At 36.5% G+C, this 15,232-nt stretch overlaps 1 protein-coding gene across 5 annotated transcripts in view; it reads left to right on the forward strand.

Annotated features, from left to right (window-relative positions):
* elp4 (elongator acetyltransferase complex subunit 4) overlaps positions 1 to 15,232 on the forward strand; it is a 237,335-nt gene that overhangs the window by 109,818 nt on the left and 112,285 nt on the right. For 3 of the 5 annotated variants that reach the window (XM_063061632.1, XM_063061633.1, XM_063061636.1), the window contains 2 exons: positions 11,560 to 11,668; positions 12,670 to 12,776. In XM_063061632.1, coding sequence (XP_062917702.1) covers positions 11,560 to 11,668; positions 12,670 to 12,776 — 216 coding nt within the window. Of the gene's footprint in view, positions 1 to 11,559; positions 11,669 to 12,669; positions 12,777 to 13,614; positions 13,675 to 15,232 lie in introns of those variants that run through there. The other 2 variants (XM_063061634.1, XM_063061635.1) reach the window with 2 other exon arrangements.

Consider the following 15,232-nt stretch of genomic DNA (forward strand, 5'->3'; position numbering starts at 1 on the left):
GATTAAGGATAGTCAACATGACTTTGTGCATGGTAGATCATGTTTAACGAATCTTGCAGAGTTTTTCAAAGAGGTTACCAAGAAAGTAGACAAAGGAAAGACTGTGGATGTTGTCTACATGGTCCTTAGTAAGGCCTTTGACAAGGTCCCACATGGGAGGTTAGTTCAGAAGGTTCAGACACTAGGTATCCGTGGAGAAGTTGTAAACTGGATTCGAAATTGGCTGTGTGGGAGAAGACAGAGAGTGGTAGTGGATGATTGCTTATCAGACTGCAGGCCTGTGACTAGTGGTGTGCCTCAAGGATTTGTGTTGGGACCATTGTTGTTTGTTGTCTATATCAATGATCTAGATAATAATTTGGTAAATTGGATCAGCAAGTTTGCTGATGACCCTAAGATTGGAAGCGTTGTGGACAGTGAGGAAGGCTTTCAAAGCTTGAAGAGGGATCTGGACCAACTAGAAAAATGGGCCAGAAAATGGCAGATGGCATTTAATGCAGACAAGTCTGAGGTGTTGCATTTTGGAAGGACAAATCAAGGTAGGACATACACAGTAAATGGTAGGGCACTGAGGAGTGCAGAGGAACAAAGGGATCTGGGAATTCAGATACATAATTCCCTAAAAGTGGCGTCACAGGTAGACAGGGTTGTAAAGGAGGCTTTTGGCACCCTGGCATTCATAAATCAAAGTATTGAGTATAGGAGTTGGAGTGTTACGGTGAGGTTGTATAAGACATTGGTGAGGCCAAATTTGGAGTATTTTGTACAGTTCTGGTCACCTAACTATAGGAACGATATCAGTAAGATTGAAAGAGTGCAGAGGAGATTTACTAGGGTCTTCAGGAGTTGAGTTACAGGGAAAGATTGAACAGGTTAGGACTTTCTTCCTTGGAGCGTAGAAGAATGAAGGGAGATTTGATAGAGGTTTACAAAATTATGAGGGGTATAGACAGAGTAAATGTGAATAGGCGCTTTCCACTTAGATTAGGAGAGATAAATACGAGAGGACATGGCTTTAGGGTGAAAGGGGAAAGGTTTAGGGGGAACTTCTTCACTCAGAGTGGAGGGAGTGTGGAACGAGCTGCCATCTGACGTGGTAAATGCGGGTTCACTCTTAAGTTTTAAGAATAAATTGGATAGGTACATGGATGGGAGAGGTCTAGAGGGTTATGGACTGGATGCAGGTCAATAGGACTAGCGGAATAATGTTTTGGCACAGACTAGAAGGGCCAAATGGCCTGTTTTCTATGCTGTAGAGTTCTGTGTTTCTATGGTTCTAAGTCTAGGCGACTGCTTATCTCTCAGTGCTGCCAAAGGAAGGCCTCTGTCCCTCCAATGCTATCAGATGATATTACCAACGTTTTGTGATTTATGGATTGTGGACTGTAGCTCAATTTGGTCGCTTTCAGCTTCGTGTTTTTAATATTCTGTGTTTTCGCCCATTCTTTCTTGTTGCTGTTTGGCACGATTTCATAGTTTTATTTGTGGGGTTGGGGGTTTGGGGGTTCTTGCTATTTGCATAACTTGTTTTTTGTGTATGGGGAGTGTTTGATGTTCTTGTTGCCATTTGCGTGATTTTTTTTCTTTTTTGTGTGGGGAGGGGTTTGATGATCATGTTGCCATTTGCGAGATTTTTTCTTTGTGCAGGGGAGTGTTGATCTTTTTCTTTGAGCAACTTCCATGGTTCTCACAGTTTTGTGGTTATCTGGAGAAGACAAATCTCAGAGTTGTTTACTGCATACCTGCTTAGATAATAAATGAACCTTTGAGTATCTCCATTCGGCCCACAAGGTTAATAGGCTTTCATGTGCTGTCATTCATTTTAATTCTGTTCCTTACCCCCATCCTGAACTCTGTTGCTTCAGCTGCCTGCAGTGTTCCACAAAGCTCACAGTAAGCATGAGGAACCCCATCTCATCTTCTGACTGACATTATTATAACTTTCAAAACTCCGCATTAATTTTTAAGTTTTTGATAAGTACCCATTGTGGCCATACATTTCATATTTCCAGGAATTGGTATCTTTTATGTTTTTAATGTATTCTTCTCCGATTTGTTCCTGGCCCAGACATTATCTCATATTTACCATCCTGTTTCACTTTGCTCAACCATTACTTTACTCATTCAGTATCTTCTGCCCTCTATCTTATCACAGATTTCCCCTGTTGTTCACTCTGCCTTTCCAATGGAACTTTTTTTTGGAATTTGTATTGAAGTGCAGGGTAGGAAAGCTTTATGAGTTTGGATTATAGTGCTGTACTTACATTCCTTTAGATGGAGTGGCTAAAAGATCACAGATGCAAATAGCAAGTCAGCCATCAGAATAGGGGTGAGAAATTTCTTCCCTCAGAGGGCAAAGAATCATTAGAATTCCTCTCCAAGTAGGCTGTGGCTATTTCTTTTCATTCTATTGTTTTTTAATTGGTCATTCTGATTGAGCCACCACAAAGTAAGAATTTTTGCAGTATCAATCAAGCTGGATTTATTCCGTGACAGTAGACAACTAAATTTAATTATCTAGAACCACTGAAAATCAAACAACTGCAGGTTCTGGAAGACTGCAATAAATTGGAAAATACTGGAGTCTCAGCAGGACAGGCAGCATCTGTGGATTGAGAAACAAAGTGAATGTTACAAGTCAAAATGCACTTCATTAAAACTAACTTACTTTCTCTCTTCCAATAAGGTGTATTCAATCTGAAACATTAATTTTGTTTCCGTTTTTACAAATGTTTCCTGACCTGAGAAGTTACTATTTTGATATCTTTCAGCAGTTTTTTTTTACTATTTATATATTTTATAGATTGAATTAGTTGCATATTCCATCTCCAAGATTCATTAATATGGACAAAGTATGTGAAGCAGTAGTTATTAAAAGATCTGGCATGTTCCATTAACAGTAAAGTCGGTGATATATTTTTAGAATATCATTTTCTATATTTCTAAGTGACTGGAGTAAGTCTAGCTGAGATGGACTGATAATAATTATACTGATGATAATCGTCTTTATAATTGTAGTCCGCTTCTCAAGAACTTCCCTGCATGAAGCACCAGAACAACAACTGTTTTCCAAGAACACATAAATATGGAGAATAGAAACAGTGAATGGAAATAAAGTTCACAATCAGTAACATTGCAGGGGCAAGTTAGATAGATTTAAAAGCATAAAAAGCTGAAAGGTCATGTTGCAGCTAAGAGCTGAACAGCTTTAACATTGTGTTTCAGTGTCCATTCATCAGAAGTGGTCTGCTGAATATTTCCACCATTTCCCACATCTCAATTAATTTCCTGTCTACAGTGTCTTCCTTTTGGAATTAAATTAATTGGTAAATTGGTTTATTATTGTGACATGTTCTGAGGTACAGTGATCAGTATATATATATTACTTCAACAGTCCTTTGAGGTAGTACAGGGAAAAACAATAACAGGATGCAGAATAAAATGTTACACTACAAAGAATGTGCAGTGCAAGCAGACAATAAAAGGCAAAGCTGTAATGAAGTGGATTGTGAGCTCAAGAGCCCCATCTTATACAAGGGAGCCTTTCAAGAGTCTGATAACAGTGGTATAGAAGTTGTTCTTAAGCCTTGTGGTACGTGCTTTGATGCATTTATATCTTCTATTCCTAATACATTTATATTTACTTATTGAGATACAGCAAGGAATAGACCCTTCGAGCCAGACCGCCCAGCAATCCGCTGATTTAATCCTAACCTAGTCATGGGACTATTTAGAAAGACTAATTCACCATACCAATTAGTAGGTCTTTGGATTGTGGGAGGAAGCCTGGACACCTGGAGGAAACCCACACTGTCATGGGGAGAACGTACAAACTTCGTACAAACAGTGGCAGTAATTGAACCCGGGTTGCTTGTACTGTAAAGTGTTATGCTAACCACTAAACTAGCGTCCTGCCCAAATATATATGGCAAATAAAGTTGATCCTCCTCCTTGATCCTTAAATTCCTTCCACATGATCAGAGGGTGGAGAAGAGAGAATGTCCGGGGTGAGTGGGGTCTTGGATTATGTGGCAGCAGGGAGATGTTGCAGACAGGTTCCACAGAGGGGAGGCTGGTTTCTAAGATATGCTGAGCTGTGTGTCCTTGCTGTCAGGGGTAGAGAAGTTGCCGTACCAAGCCATGATGCACCAAGATGATGAATCGCAGGTCATGTCTAAATTGGGCATGACTGAATGCAATTACTGGAGTGGAGGAGCAGATGGATATTTGCACAGAACTTGCTAACCGCCTACTCTTTTTGTTGACCTACAAGCTGAACTTCTCTGGGCCTGTTAATGACTGCTTATGGGAAGTGGTGAATTTCCTTGCCATAATGTAGGTAGGCTAGAAAAAGCTCTAAAACATTGCCATTGGGTTAAATGATGCCTCTGGCTTTGATGACTAGGTATACATCAAGCCCTTTCTGTAATCTGAATACCCCCAATAAAACGGCAAAAAAACAGAAAAAACTAAGCATTTAACTAAATTCTTAGCAGCAATTAAAAAGTTCAAAAATTAATACAAATTCTAAAACAATTAATTTTAATAATGTATAAATTAACTGAAATCCTGGTATCTCACAGCCTTTCTTCTCTATTCAAGTTAATGGTCTTGGTGTTGCTGCTACAATTCCTTTTTGCAGATTTCCCAGCATAACTACTGGGTTATTGTATTTAGTTTACATGTGTCCAACGTTAAGAGTGCAGTCAAGAGAAACCCCAGCACAGACTGGGAGCCTTGAATCTCATGACAGGTATAGGGGTAAATGCCAGCATTATTGGTATTGCACTTGCCAACATTTTACCTCATGTCTGGCCCAAAATATTCTGTGCCCTCCCATATTGTGTGCTCAAGATGTGCATAAAATAATTAGTAATTAAGGAGAATTAAACACCTTGAGTTGATTGCTGCTTTGTGTTGTGTACAAAATAAAGTCCATCAAATTTGGACAGTTTATTTGGGAGCTACTAAATTACGCTGAAATCCCTTCTGAAATTAACTTAGATTCACTTAAGATTCAGTTGATGCTGCTATTTGAGTGGCAGTGACTGCACTAATCCTAAGACGTCGAACTGTTTTGGTTCTCATGGGGTTTCTTAGAAATTCAGAGGAAGTACTCTAATGTTCCTTATGAAGGGAAAAGACATTTTGGAGACATGCCAAGCAAATATTGTGAACATTTAATGAGTTCTTTAAGGAGTTTTATTCTATCTGCAAATTATCAAGCTCCTTTTAAGAAAAAAGGACAGGAATTCAAAGTATTGTCATAGTGATTATTGGCAAAGTCAGTGAGGAACGGATGTCCTGGTTACTTTGAGAAATCTTTAACTAATCACAAAATTGCAAGGGTGAATAACCAAAACAAAAAGGGTTAAAAAAGAACTCTGTTGTTAGAACAGACACTCAAATATATTTTTCAAAAAAAAACATGATTGTTTCTGGAACATTCTGTATGGAATAATTCATAAACATTAAGCTAATTTAAGTTGCACCAAACATTGAATACTTATGACTCCAGCTGTGCTATTGGCTGCATGGACAGCTGTTAATGTTGCTGTAAGTAACCTGGATACATTATAAGCCTCAGTACAATAATTATTTCTGCATTCCATTGTTATATCAATGTTTTGAAAGAGTATAATGCATTTGACAAGAATTGCCACATTTAATTTTATGTGTAAGTTTCTGATAGTCACATCTGTTTTCTAGAAATTGGTTTAAAGTTTCTGTCTCAATCAAACACTAAACTGCAGAGTGAGCTGTCATTAAGTGGAGTGAAGCTGGCAAGGATTTTCATGCAGCCAATGCTACTCCGTTCCCAGAGTCCCTGCTGTGTAGTTGTTCAACTCTCCAAGAAGCCTGTTAAAGAGTCCCTGAGAGCATGTGTAAAGCCCTCCATGTTAATAGTTAATTGGATAGGATGGCAAGATGAGAGGACAGCTGAACATGTGGGCCTCTCAGTCTCAAGCACTAGTGGACTTTTTAGTTTAATAATAGCAGCTGTTCACATTGTTGAACAACTTTGTTTTCTTCAGTTTCACAAATGATGAAAAGAAGAACGATTCCTCAGAAACTTGCCTTTTTATTGGAAAGTGGAGAGCTCCCCTGCTGCTTCTGCTCTGCCACCGCTTCAGACGACATCACGTGCCGTTGCTCCTCCAATCATAGCAGACAGTGTGGGATCCCATAATCGTACATCTAACACACTGTTTTATTTCCTTTGCGATGATTATGACAGAAAAAGGAAAACAAGTAGGGAAGGCACCATCAGTATCAACATCATTTGTCATGGAACGTTTCTTGAATATAAATAGGAAATTAGTTAAAATAGGTATACCCTTTCAACAGATAGCTTTCTTTATTCCTGGTTACAAGACTAAGCATTAATATCTCTACACAAAGAGAAATTCACTTAACATGAAATAAAAGAAGTGTTGTTCATTGAAGTACTTATTCCATAGTGTTGAGAGAGAGAGATGTAGATTCCATACTCAACTCTCTTCTGGAACCTGATGCATGCCCGTAGAACTAGCACTATCGGTTTGGAATCAAATAACTTTAATCTGTTTCTGATAATTGAGGAATGGTGTCAGAGCCAAGTTGCAAGTGTTGAGGATTGCTTTTAACCAAGGTTCATTTAACATTATCCTTTTTGAAGTGATGCCAAGACCAAGTATTGCAATTATATTCACTAAATATTATGTTAGCTTTATCTAATTCTATTATTTTCTAATTCTTAGGAATTTCTGCGACCTATAATATGGTTAAGAGTTTTGGAAACACCTGGAAAAAAAAAGATTCACTTGTATCAAATTTAACATCATAATCTGAATTTGTCAAAGTGCACATAAATGAAATAAGAGTTGAGCAAAGTGTATCTAGGAACAAGGCCTGGTGTCTTTAGGACCACAACTAAATGATGTAAGCCTTAGTCAACTTCTCATCATGGTGTGGAAATAGAGTCATCTGTTCTGGCATATGGAATCTTTGGCTTCCATGCTATTCAATCTTCAGATTACCCAACATCTCAGCCATTGGTACAACTATTCTGAACAAAGGGCACTAAACAACCTCTGGATTTGCCCCATTTAGAGGGGCAGATGCAAGGTATATATATAGAGAACTGAATACATATGCAATGTCTTTCAAATATTTGGTGTGTTGGTTGTGAATTGTACAGATCACCATTATATAGTTTGAGGTACATTGCATTATGTAAATACTTAGTTACTACTGGATATTTGCTTAACCATATAGCTGACCATATACCCAGGATGAAAATTTGATTGATGTTGTCTTTGTTACATCTCTTTCCATCTGTAACTGGCACATTAGTATTTTTGCTGTACACGTAAGTTTTTTCCACAAACTGAGGTGTGTATTGCAATATAGAACTACTGAACTGTGCTTGAGAACCTTTCTCCCCCTTCTGAAGGAGAAGAAAGAGCATAAAAGCTCTTATCCACAAATGCACCACTTTATATTAATATTTAATTAGCAGGCAAATTGTACTGTGTGTCTGAAAGCTTCTGAAGAGTTGTTAGTGCCACAATTGACCTAAAAGTTTAATAATAACTCACTCCATAGAGCAAATGCCAGTTCAACATAGGGAAACAGTGCAAGCCAATTCCTTTGAGATGAGAAAGCAAACCAAATGGCAGGCGAGAGTTCCTGGGATGGAACCTTCTGGAAAGCAAGGAGATGGAGTAACTTTGAAGCCAGGCTTTATATGAAAACAGTGGGGAAAAAGCTGATCCCTCCTGCTCTGGGAGATGCTGGTTTAAGGCCAAAATCTCATGAAACAGAAGTGCAGTTAGATCCTGTAACAGAAGGCACTGGTAGCCCTAATAACCTGGCAAGCAGAGGAGGGGGCAAAATAAAGGCTGCTTCTGGGAACAAAAATCAAAGAAATGCTTCATAGTAACTGTAATTAAGAGCACTCACTTGTATTTTTCCTGTGTCCAATATGCTCTTTGTATCCATCAAAATACAGAAAACTTGCATTACTGTCACATCTGTGTATTATTAGTTTTCACATTCGGCTGACTTGGATGTCTTAATTATCATGCTCATCACTGAATTGGTATAAATCATTGTGGATAATAACATATTACTTAAAGAATTCTTGTGCAGAGATGAAATGATTTATTTAGAAAGTAGTGAATGAGCATCATGGTGGTATTAATGCCCTTTTTAACTTAATTAATAGCAACTTTATCATTTCACATATTGCTGGTAATTAATCCCTAGAAGCAGAACATTGACTTAAATGTGAGCTTGATTGAAGGACTGAAGTGGATGTTTCTATGACAGTAAGGGCTGTTTTTTTTATCTGAAAGCCTGAAGGAAATATTTAAACAGTTTGCTATTCCTCCTGAGAGGGGGTTGGGCTGTAAAAAAAATATTATTTAAAGAGTTGTAGAATACTAATGTTAAGCATGCAAGTGTAAACTAAGCAATTACCGCTATAATAGGTAATGGTCTGGCCAGCAGAGGGAGTAGTCTTCTGTCTCCTAGCACATTCCCATCATTCTTCCCACCTGCCCCCTCTCCCAGCCAGTCTTCCATCTGGACCGAGGCCTGCCTGTCTGCTTCTGATGACAGGCTATAATTTTTCTCCCATCAACGTGCGAACACTTGGTACAGGATTAGTATAAGCTCATTTGGAAGTTTCAGTATCTGTAGCCAGCACCTTCATTACAGGAGTCAGCTGTTTTTATTGCCTCCTATATTTTGAACAGCTTTTGTGTATTTACTTGCTTACGACAGGGAGCAGAATTAGGCCAAACATTTTCATCTCCCCCTTTCCTTCCCTGTTTTGTTTTAGAAGTCTTGAGTTTACAAGATTTAAATAATTGTGTTTTATAAGTTTACAGAATATAAACAATTGTTTTCTCTGTTTATTGACCCATGGTGCATTTAGAGTTGCACAATGATGATATTCTCTTGATGGTAATATTACATATATTCCCTACGATCTTGGTAACATGGGGAATTGACGTTAAATTAAAGATGTGATTGTCAGCTACTTTCTTGTTAAGTCATTTCACGTAGTTTAATAACATTGCATACCAAGGAACTTTTCCACAGTCTGTGCGAGACTAGCTATAAAACAAGTTACTGGTTAGTACTGCAAGAATGGGCAATGTTATGAAATGAGTCATCAGATTAATTCAGTCAGTAAATTTTAAAAGTACTGACTTAAAAAATGAATTATACCTTTTTCATAATCAGTTATTGAATAGATTTATGTATAATAAATATGCTTCTATAAATGAATAACATTTTATACTACAGAAATAATTATGGGATGTCATTTGATGTTGGAAAAGAAATTCATTTATTTGAAAGGTTGGCCAAAATGATGCAGGTATTTTGTTTCGGGAGTAAATTTGATGGGCCGAATGGCTAATTCTGCTTCCTGTCTTATGACCTTGATGCTGAATAATACTGGCATGATGATTTTTTTGAAAGTGCAGATCACCTAGATATTTACTACTTGAAGAGTATCATAGGATACATAGGATTCACAGGTTTTCTTTACTGATTTATGAATTGTGGATCATTGGTACAAATTATTAATTTATTTAAATCTTTGTATGAAGTTGTATTCTATTTTCAATGCTTATGCAACTCCCTGAATGTAACCCATTTATTGATTCCCTACTATTTTTGCCAGCACTCAGAGGAAATTTATTTCCTTTTTCCTAAGACAACGTTTTGGTTAACCTTTCAAACAATGAATTTTGTTTGTAACATCATATGTCATCCCAGAATTATTTCTGTTCCTTCTCACATGATCCAGAATAAAGCGTAAATGCATATCATCTTAAAATGGGCTACCTTTTGACATGAACTCATTACTAAGGATGACAAAGTATTCTATGGTAAACAGGATGGTGATTCATTGAGTGGAATTACATATATTGCAAGTTGATCATTTTACAAATGAATAAATCAATCTGTATGTCTCTTTTCCCGTAATAATGCACGTGTAGCTTCAACCTATCTTTGCAAATGAAGTGAATTTGTACAGGTCTGCAGCTTAATGTAGCTGAAACACTGCCTCCCTAATGTAAAAGACTATAATTCATAACTAAAAACATTTTGTACATGGTAGCATTATACCTAGAGTATATTTAAAAAATTGTGATTTTGTTACATATCTGGTAATCATGAAACTGAAAAAATGAGCCAAAACCAGTTTTTAACCTAGAACCATTTATCCACAACAGAATAATTTAAAACCATGAAAAAAAATTGACTTTATGAATCAAGACAAAACACTTAATTATTTTGAAAAATATATACTAAATAAAACTGACTTTATTTTTCTTTTTTTGCTTATTTTAATCACCTATATGGAAAAATGCATTTTGCGCATACCTTCTTTAATGTTTTTACACTGAAAATATGGTCCTAAATTGTTATTACTTTTTTAACCACGTTAGACCTTTTTTTTTCTGTAAATCTACCTAATGGATAATATTTCAATACCTCCAACAGCTTTTTCCTGTGCAGGCCTCCCCTCTCTCGGGGACTTTAAGCTTGCCTTCTGCTGTATTCCTGGAGCTCTCAGCCTTCAGCTGGGTCTTGCCTACCAATATATATTTTGCACATGAGGCACCTCAGTACTGATTGCCAGCGCTGCTGCTGCCTCTAACCCAGCCTCAGCCATACCCATGTCCATTTAGTTCTCTCATTCCCCTGCTCACCCACCCTGAGATAACATCAGCTCAAAATACAGTATTTAAAATCAAATCATGCCAAAACAAAAAAAATGTAAATGAAAATAGCGTAAGAACTGAGGAAAAATTAGCAAAATCCAAAATATATGAAGTATCCTAAAATGCAGTCAGCTTTACTAGGTAAAAGCGAGCATGACATAGAACAAAAAGGACAAGGTAAGAAAGAAAATAAAGTGAATCCTGCAAAAATAAGTTAGACTTTATTTAAGAGATCACTTTTGATAGAGGCTCTAATTATTTGTAAATTTTTAACAGGAGATCTAATAATATTATGTAAATATGAAGATCTTCAGAGACAATGCTGCAATTGCAGTCCATCCTAAACAGTAATAATTTAATGCAAGACACATCGCATGCTTTGTTGTCTTTTCTTAAAATGCATCAAGAAACGATGGAAGGGCAATGACTTTGCAGCTTTGAAGCTGTTTCCAGTTTACAATTGGTGTATAGCAGATGAATTGACATGAAAGAAAGCATTATGCTGTCTATAAAAATCCACTTAATGAAAGGTACCAATGCAAAAAAATTCTAACATCAGTTATGTGACTTTTAACATTATTGAAATATCTAAATGCAAAGTAAACCTAGATATGCACTTGATTTCATTACTTCATAAAATCAACCTTGTATATATTTATAACCAAACTGTTTTTTCCTGTAGAAACCTAATATTAACAAAGATTAATTTGAGAACTAGCTGATCATTAATACAGGTTTAAGTTATCCTGATTTATTTTTCTGCTAATATATTAAACGTATTCTGTTTTCCTTTTTCTAGTTATTTAAAGCTATTTTCTTCTATGCTCTACAGAACAAAGCAGTTATAGGCCGTGTGGCAAAATTATCAGATACTGTGATTGGCCTTGAATCATTTAATGCTTCTGAGAGGGAAACCAATCCAATCTACAAGGACTATCACGGTAAGTCTAATTGTGACCAAAGTACCCAAGTGATTTATAGATATTTAGCAGTTTGCTCTTTAATTAGTTTATCTGCCATAAGGTAGTAATTGATTTCATTTCAGAATCTGCATTTTGACTGTCTCCCAGTGTAGCAATCTATTGGTCAGACTGTTTATCTTTTACTGTGCATTAGGACTGTGAAAGTAACATGGCAACTACTCGCATGTTGTCAAGCCAAATTACCAAGACAGTGCTCAATCAGATGTGCATCATTGTAGGCAGGCTTTTGGGAATACTCATGCAGAGGAAGCCAGGCAGCCACTCGGCCAGTGAGCTTACCAATTCCCGATACCATGACGAGACTGCACCAACTCAGCCAATGTTCCTGTCACAAAAGATCAGCTTAGATTTGAGCTCACAGTGCTCGAAGCTAAAAGCAGACCTCGTGTCTACACCAGTTCCTAACAGTCATAAATGAGCTTCATTTCAAAATATTCATTTATTTTACACATCCATTCTGATTCATGCCCTTTTTAAAGGCTGTTTACTACAACAGCATGTAACAAATTGCTAATGGCTGAAGCCTCAAAATACATTTCTTTTATAAACGCTGTAGCCATTCCAACCCATAAGCCATGTTTTTGCTATCTGATTACTGATGCATTTAATAAAATACAGATCATTCAGTTTTTGGGCAGCAAAGCAAGGTGATAGCCACGTTTACTTACTGTAAATATAAGGGAAAATATCACAAATGGGCCTCTATCAGAACTACTTTTGTTGATGTCTCCATATCTGCACCTAAATGTAATTAGTTTTACTTAGACAAGGATTTTTGTTTATCTTATTCTGCTTGATTACTTGAGCATAATCACACTGTTTGCTTCATTGCTTCTGATGGCGATCTCTGGTTTAAAAAGGGACAGTGAGGAATGTAATTGTGGAGAGTTCTGCTATCAGCATGTTTAATTTATGCAGCTGCATGATAGCATTTTGTTTTAATTTAAATCTTTCTTAAGGTTTATTCCATGTTCGTCAGCTTCCTCGGCTTAATTGTTTAATCTCTGATGTGCCTGATACAAAGGACCTTGCATTCAAATTGAAACGAAAATTGTTCACTATTGAGGTAGGAAACACTGAGGTTTGTTTTAATGCTCCACTTAATACAGCAAAAGAGTAAGTTGTTTTGTAAGTTAATAATTAAATGAGCTATGCCTTATATGTGGCCGTGTAGACGGTTATTTTTCATACAAGCTATCATCTTTCCAATTTTACCTCCAAAATGAGGAAGTGTTTGTGGTGGGTGGGGGAGGGCAAATAATTCTTTGCTACATTTTCATTTTATGGATCAAGACTCAGTAACTATCCAGAATAAACTGCAACGCAAAGCTGTGCAGCATTAAGTCTATGATCATTTGTCAGATTAATTGCTTAGATCTGCTGGTACTTGATTCCATCTCATTGTGGTAGATCTGAATTAAAATAGCTTTGTAACAAAATACGGTTGGGCATCATTAATAATTTTGGTATTCATCACTTGCAGTTCCCAGCATATGTTGCAATGAATGGAAATAATGGGAATCTCAATGTAGTACTAACTGTTCAACATTGTCTCCAATTGCTACTGCTGATCATAGGCTTGCATCAACTAGCACATTACTGGTTTCAGAAAATACTTTAACATGTGTTAGTGAGTTAATTGAAAATTGTAATATACTGTGGACACATTATCAGTATTAAACACCACTACAATGGTAATTGCCACTCCAGCAATTATTTCCTTTGCTTTATTAAGCAAATATCGCTAGTCTGGGAATTTTTTTCTAAAATGATTATAGTGGTTAATGTTCTAATGTTCTACCAGATTCAAACTTCTTCAGTGATCTAAGATATTTGTGGTATTTATAATCTGATGTGTTGAGACTGAATTGAACCCATTCCCTTTTTCCTGTGTTACTAAATAGCAAATGAATACAACTGTTAACCAATTAAGGCTGAAGTATTAATTAACTAAGCATGAAAAGGTGAGTGCATATTTGAGGAGTGGCTTTTTGTGATGTGATAATTATTTCTTCTCCAGTCCTTGTGTAGTGTCTTCACTGGAGATAAAATAAGTGGGCAGCCCTGACAAACCATATTATTTAATCTCCTGTCAAGTGGAAAGCATTTAAGCAGGCCACTTGTCTTGGCTATTTCAGCTTATACAAGGGAATTCAGCACAAATAAATTAGCATATTTTGTCTTATTCACTAGCTGCTGGTCAATTTGGGTTGGCATTACTTTGGTGTTTGGTACTTCACCCTGGAGTGACCACTGTGGCCCTTCCATGACCCTCTGGCCTCTTGACTAACCACTCGATAAGGCAACTGTTGTCACCATCCCTCTTTTTCTTCTTAAGATTTTCTATCCTTTTTTTTGCTTTCTACACCCCCACCCTTAAAACTACCCAATGCACCCTTTTAAAAAAAACCTATTAATCATTAAAGATGCAGTCCACTGACAATTAAGATGTCCTTTTCTTAATTAATGGTTATCAGTGATCTTCATTATTTAATTGCGTTGAGAATAGTTAATAGTTAATCGGGTGGCCAATTGTTTGATTGGGTCATCTTGGGAGCAATGCTGTAGATGTTTTGATTGGGATACTCCCCTGTTATACCCACTTAGCAACCCACGATGAAGTCGTAAAGTTAAGCGTCTGTTAGGAATAGCCCCGTGATTCCTTGTTAACACATCAATGTAATTGAATGCAATTTTCCACATAATTAAGGTTCTTAAAGAGTTATGTTTCATGTATAACAACATGCACAAAAAGAAGATTTTTAAAGCTCTAACTTGCAATCATCTACCTCGTTCTAGGTAGTGTACAGAATCATAGAGTTCAAATCACACTATTATATTTGTGCTATAATAGCTAAATTTTTAAAGAGCTGTTTACAAACATTATTGAATCTATCATCAGCTTAAATTCAGGTTTATTGGCCACTTAAGTTTGAGTAAAAGTTGTTCAAACTCATGAAATTTTCTTCAGACCCCTAATTTTATGATTGCCCCAATAATTTTGGTAGGACAAAAGCAAATATGACATAAAGCAATCAGCTGAACAGATGATCAGCCTTTCTCAGCATAAATCAGAAATTTTGCTGAGTGCAAGTTAATCAGCCATTCTTGCACTCTTCTCCCAAGTTACTTTCAATGGAGATATTTCATTCTCAGCAATAAAAATATAAGAACACACTGACGTTCACTAGAAGAAAAAGCAACTATTTGAAGGTAATATTTAAAAGCAAATATTTAATTTCATTGGGATTATTTTTATGAACATTTATACATGAATCTTCACCGATGCAAGTCTTTCAGGCAGATGGCAGACTATATTAAATAAAGCCAAATACCAAAATGGTTCCCTCAGAGTTCACAAATGTCATTTGCTGATACACTAATTACTCTATTCGTTTATTTAATGTTTAATGTCATTTCCTGTACACAAGTGTAAAGGAGAATGAAATAATTGTTACTCTGGATCGGATACAGTACAAAAAAACTAAAGATAAAGTACACAATAATAATAAAAGTGCAATA

Source organism: Mobula hypostoma, chromosome 11, assembly GCF_963921235.1.
Source record: "Mobula hypostoma chromosome 11, sMobHyp1.1, whole genome shotgun sequence".
In the NCBI taxonomy this organism is placed as follows: Eukaryota; Metazoa; Chordata; class Chondrichthyes; order Myliobatiformes; family Myliobatidae; genus Mobula; species Mobula hypostoma.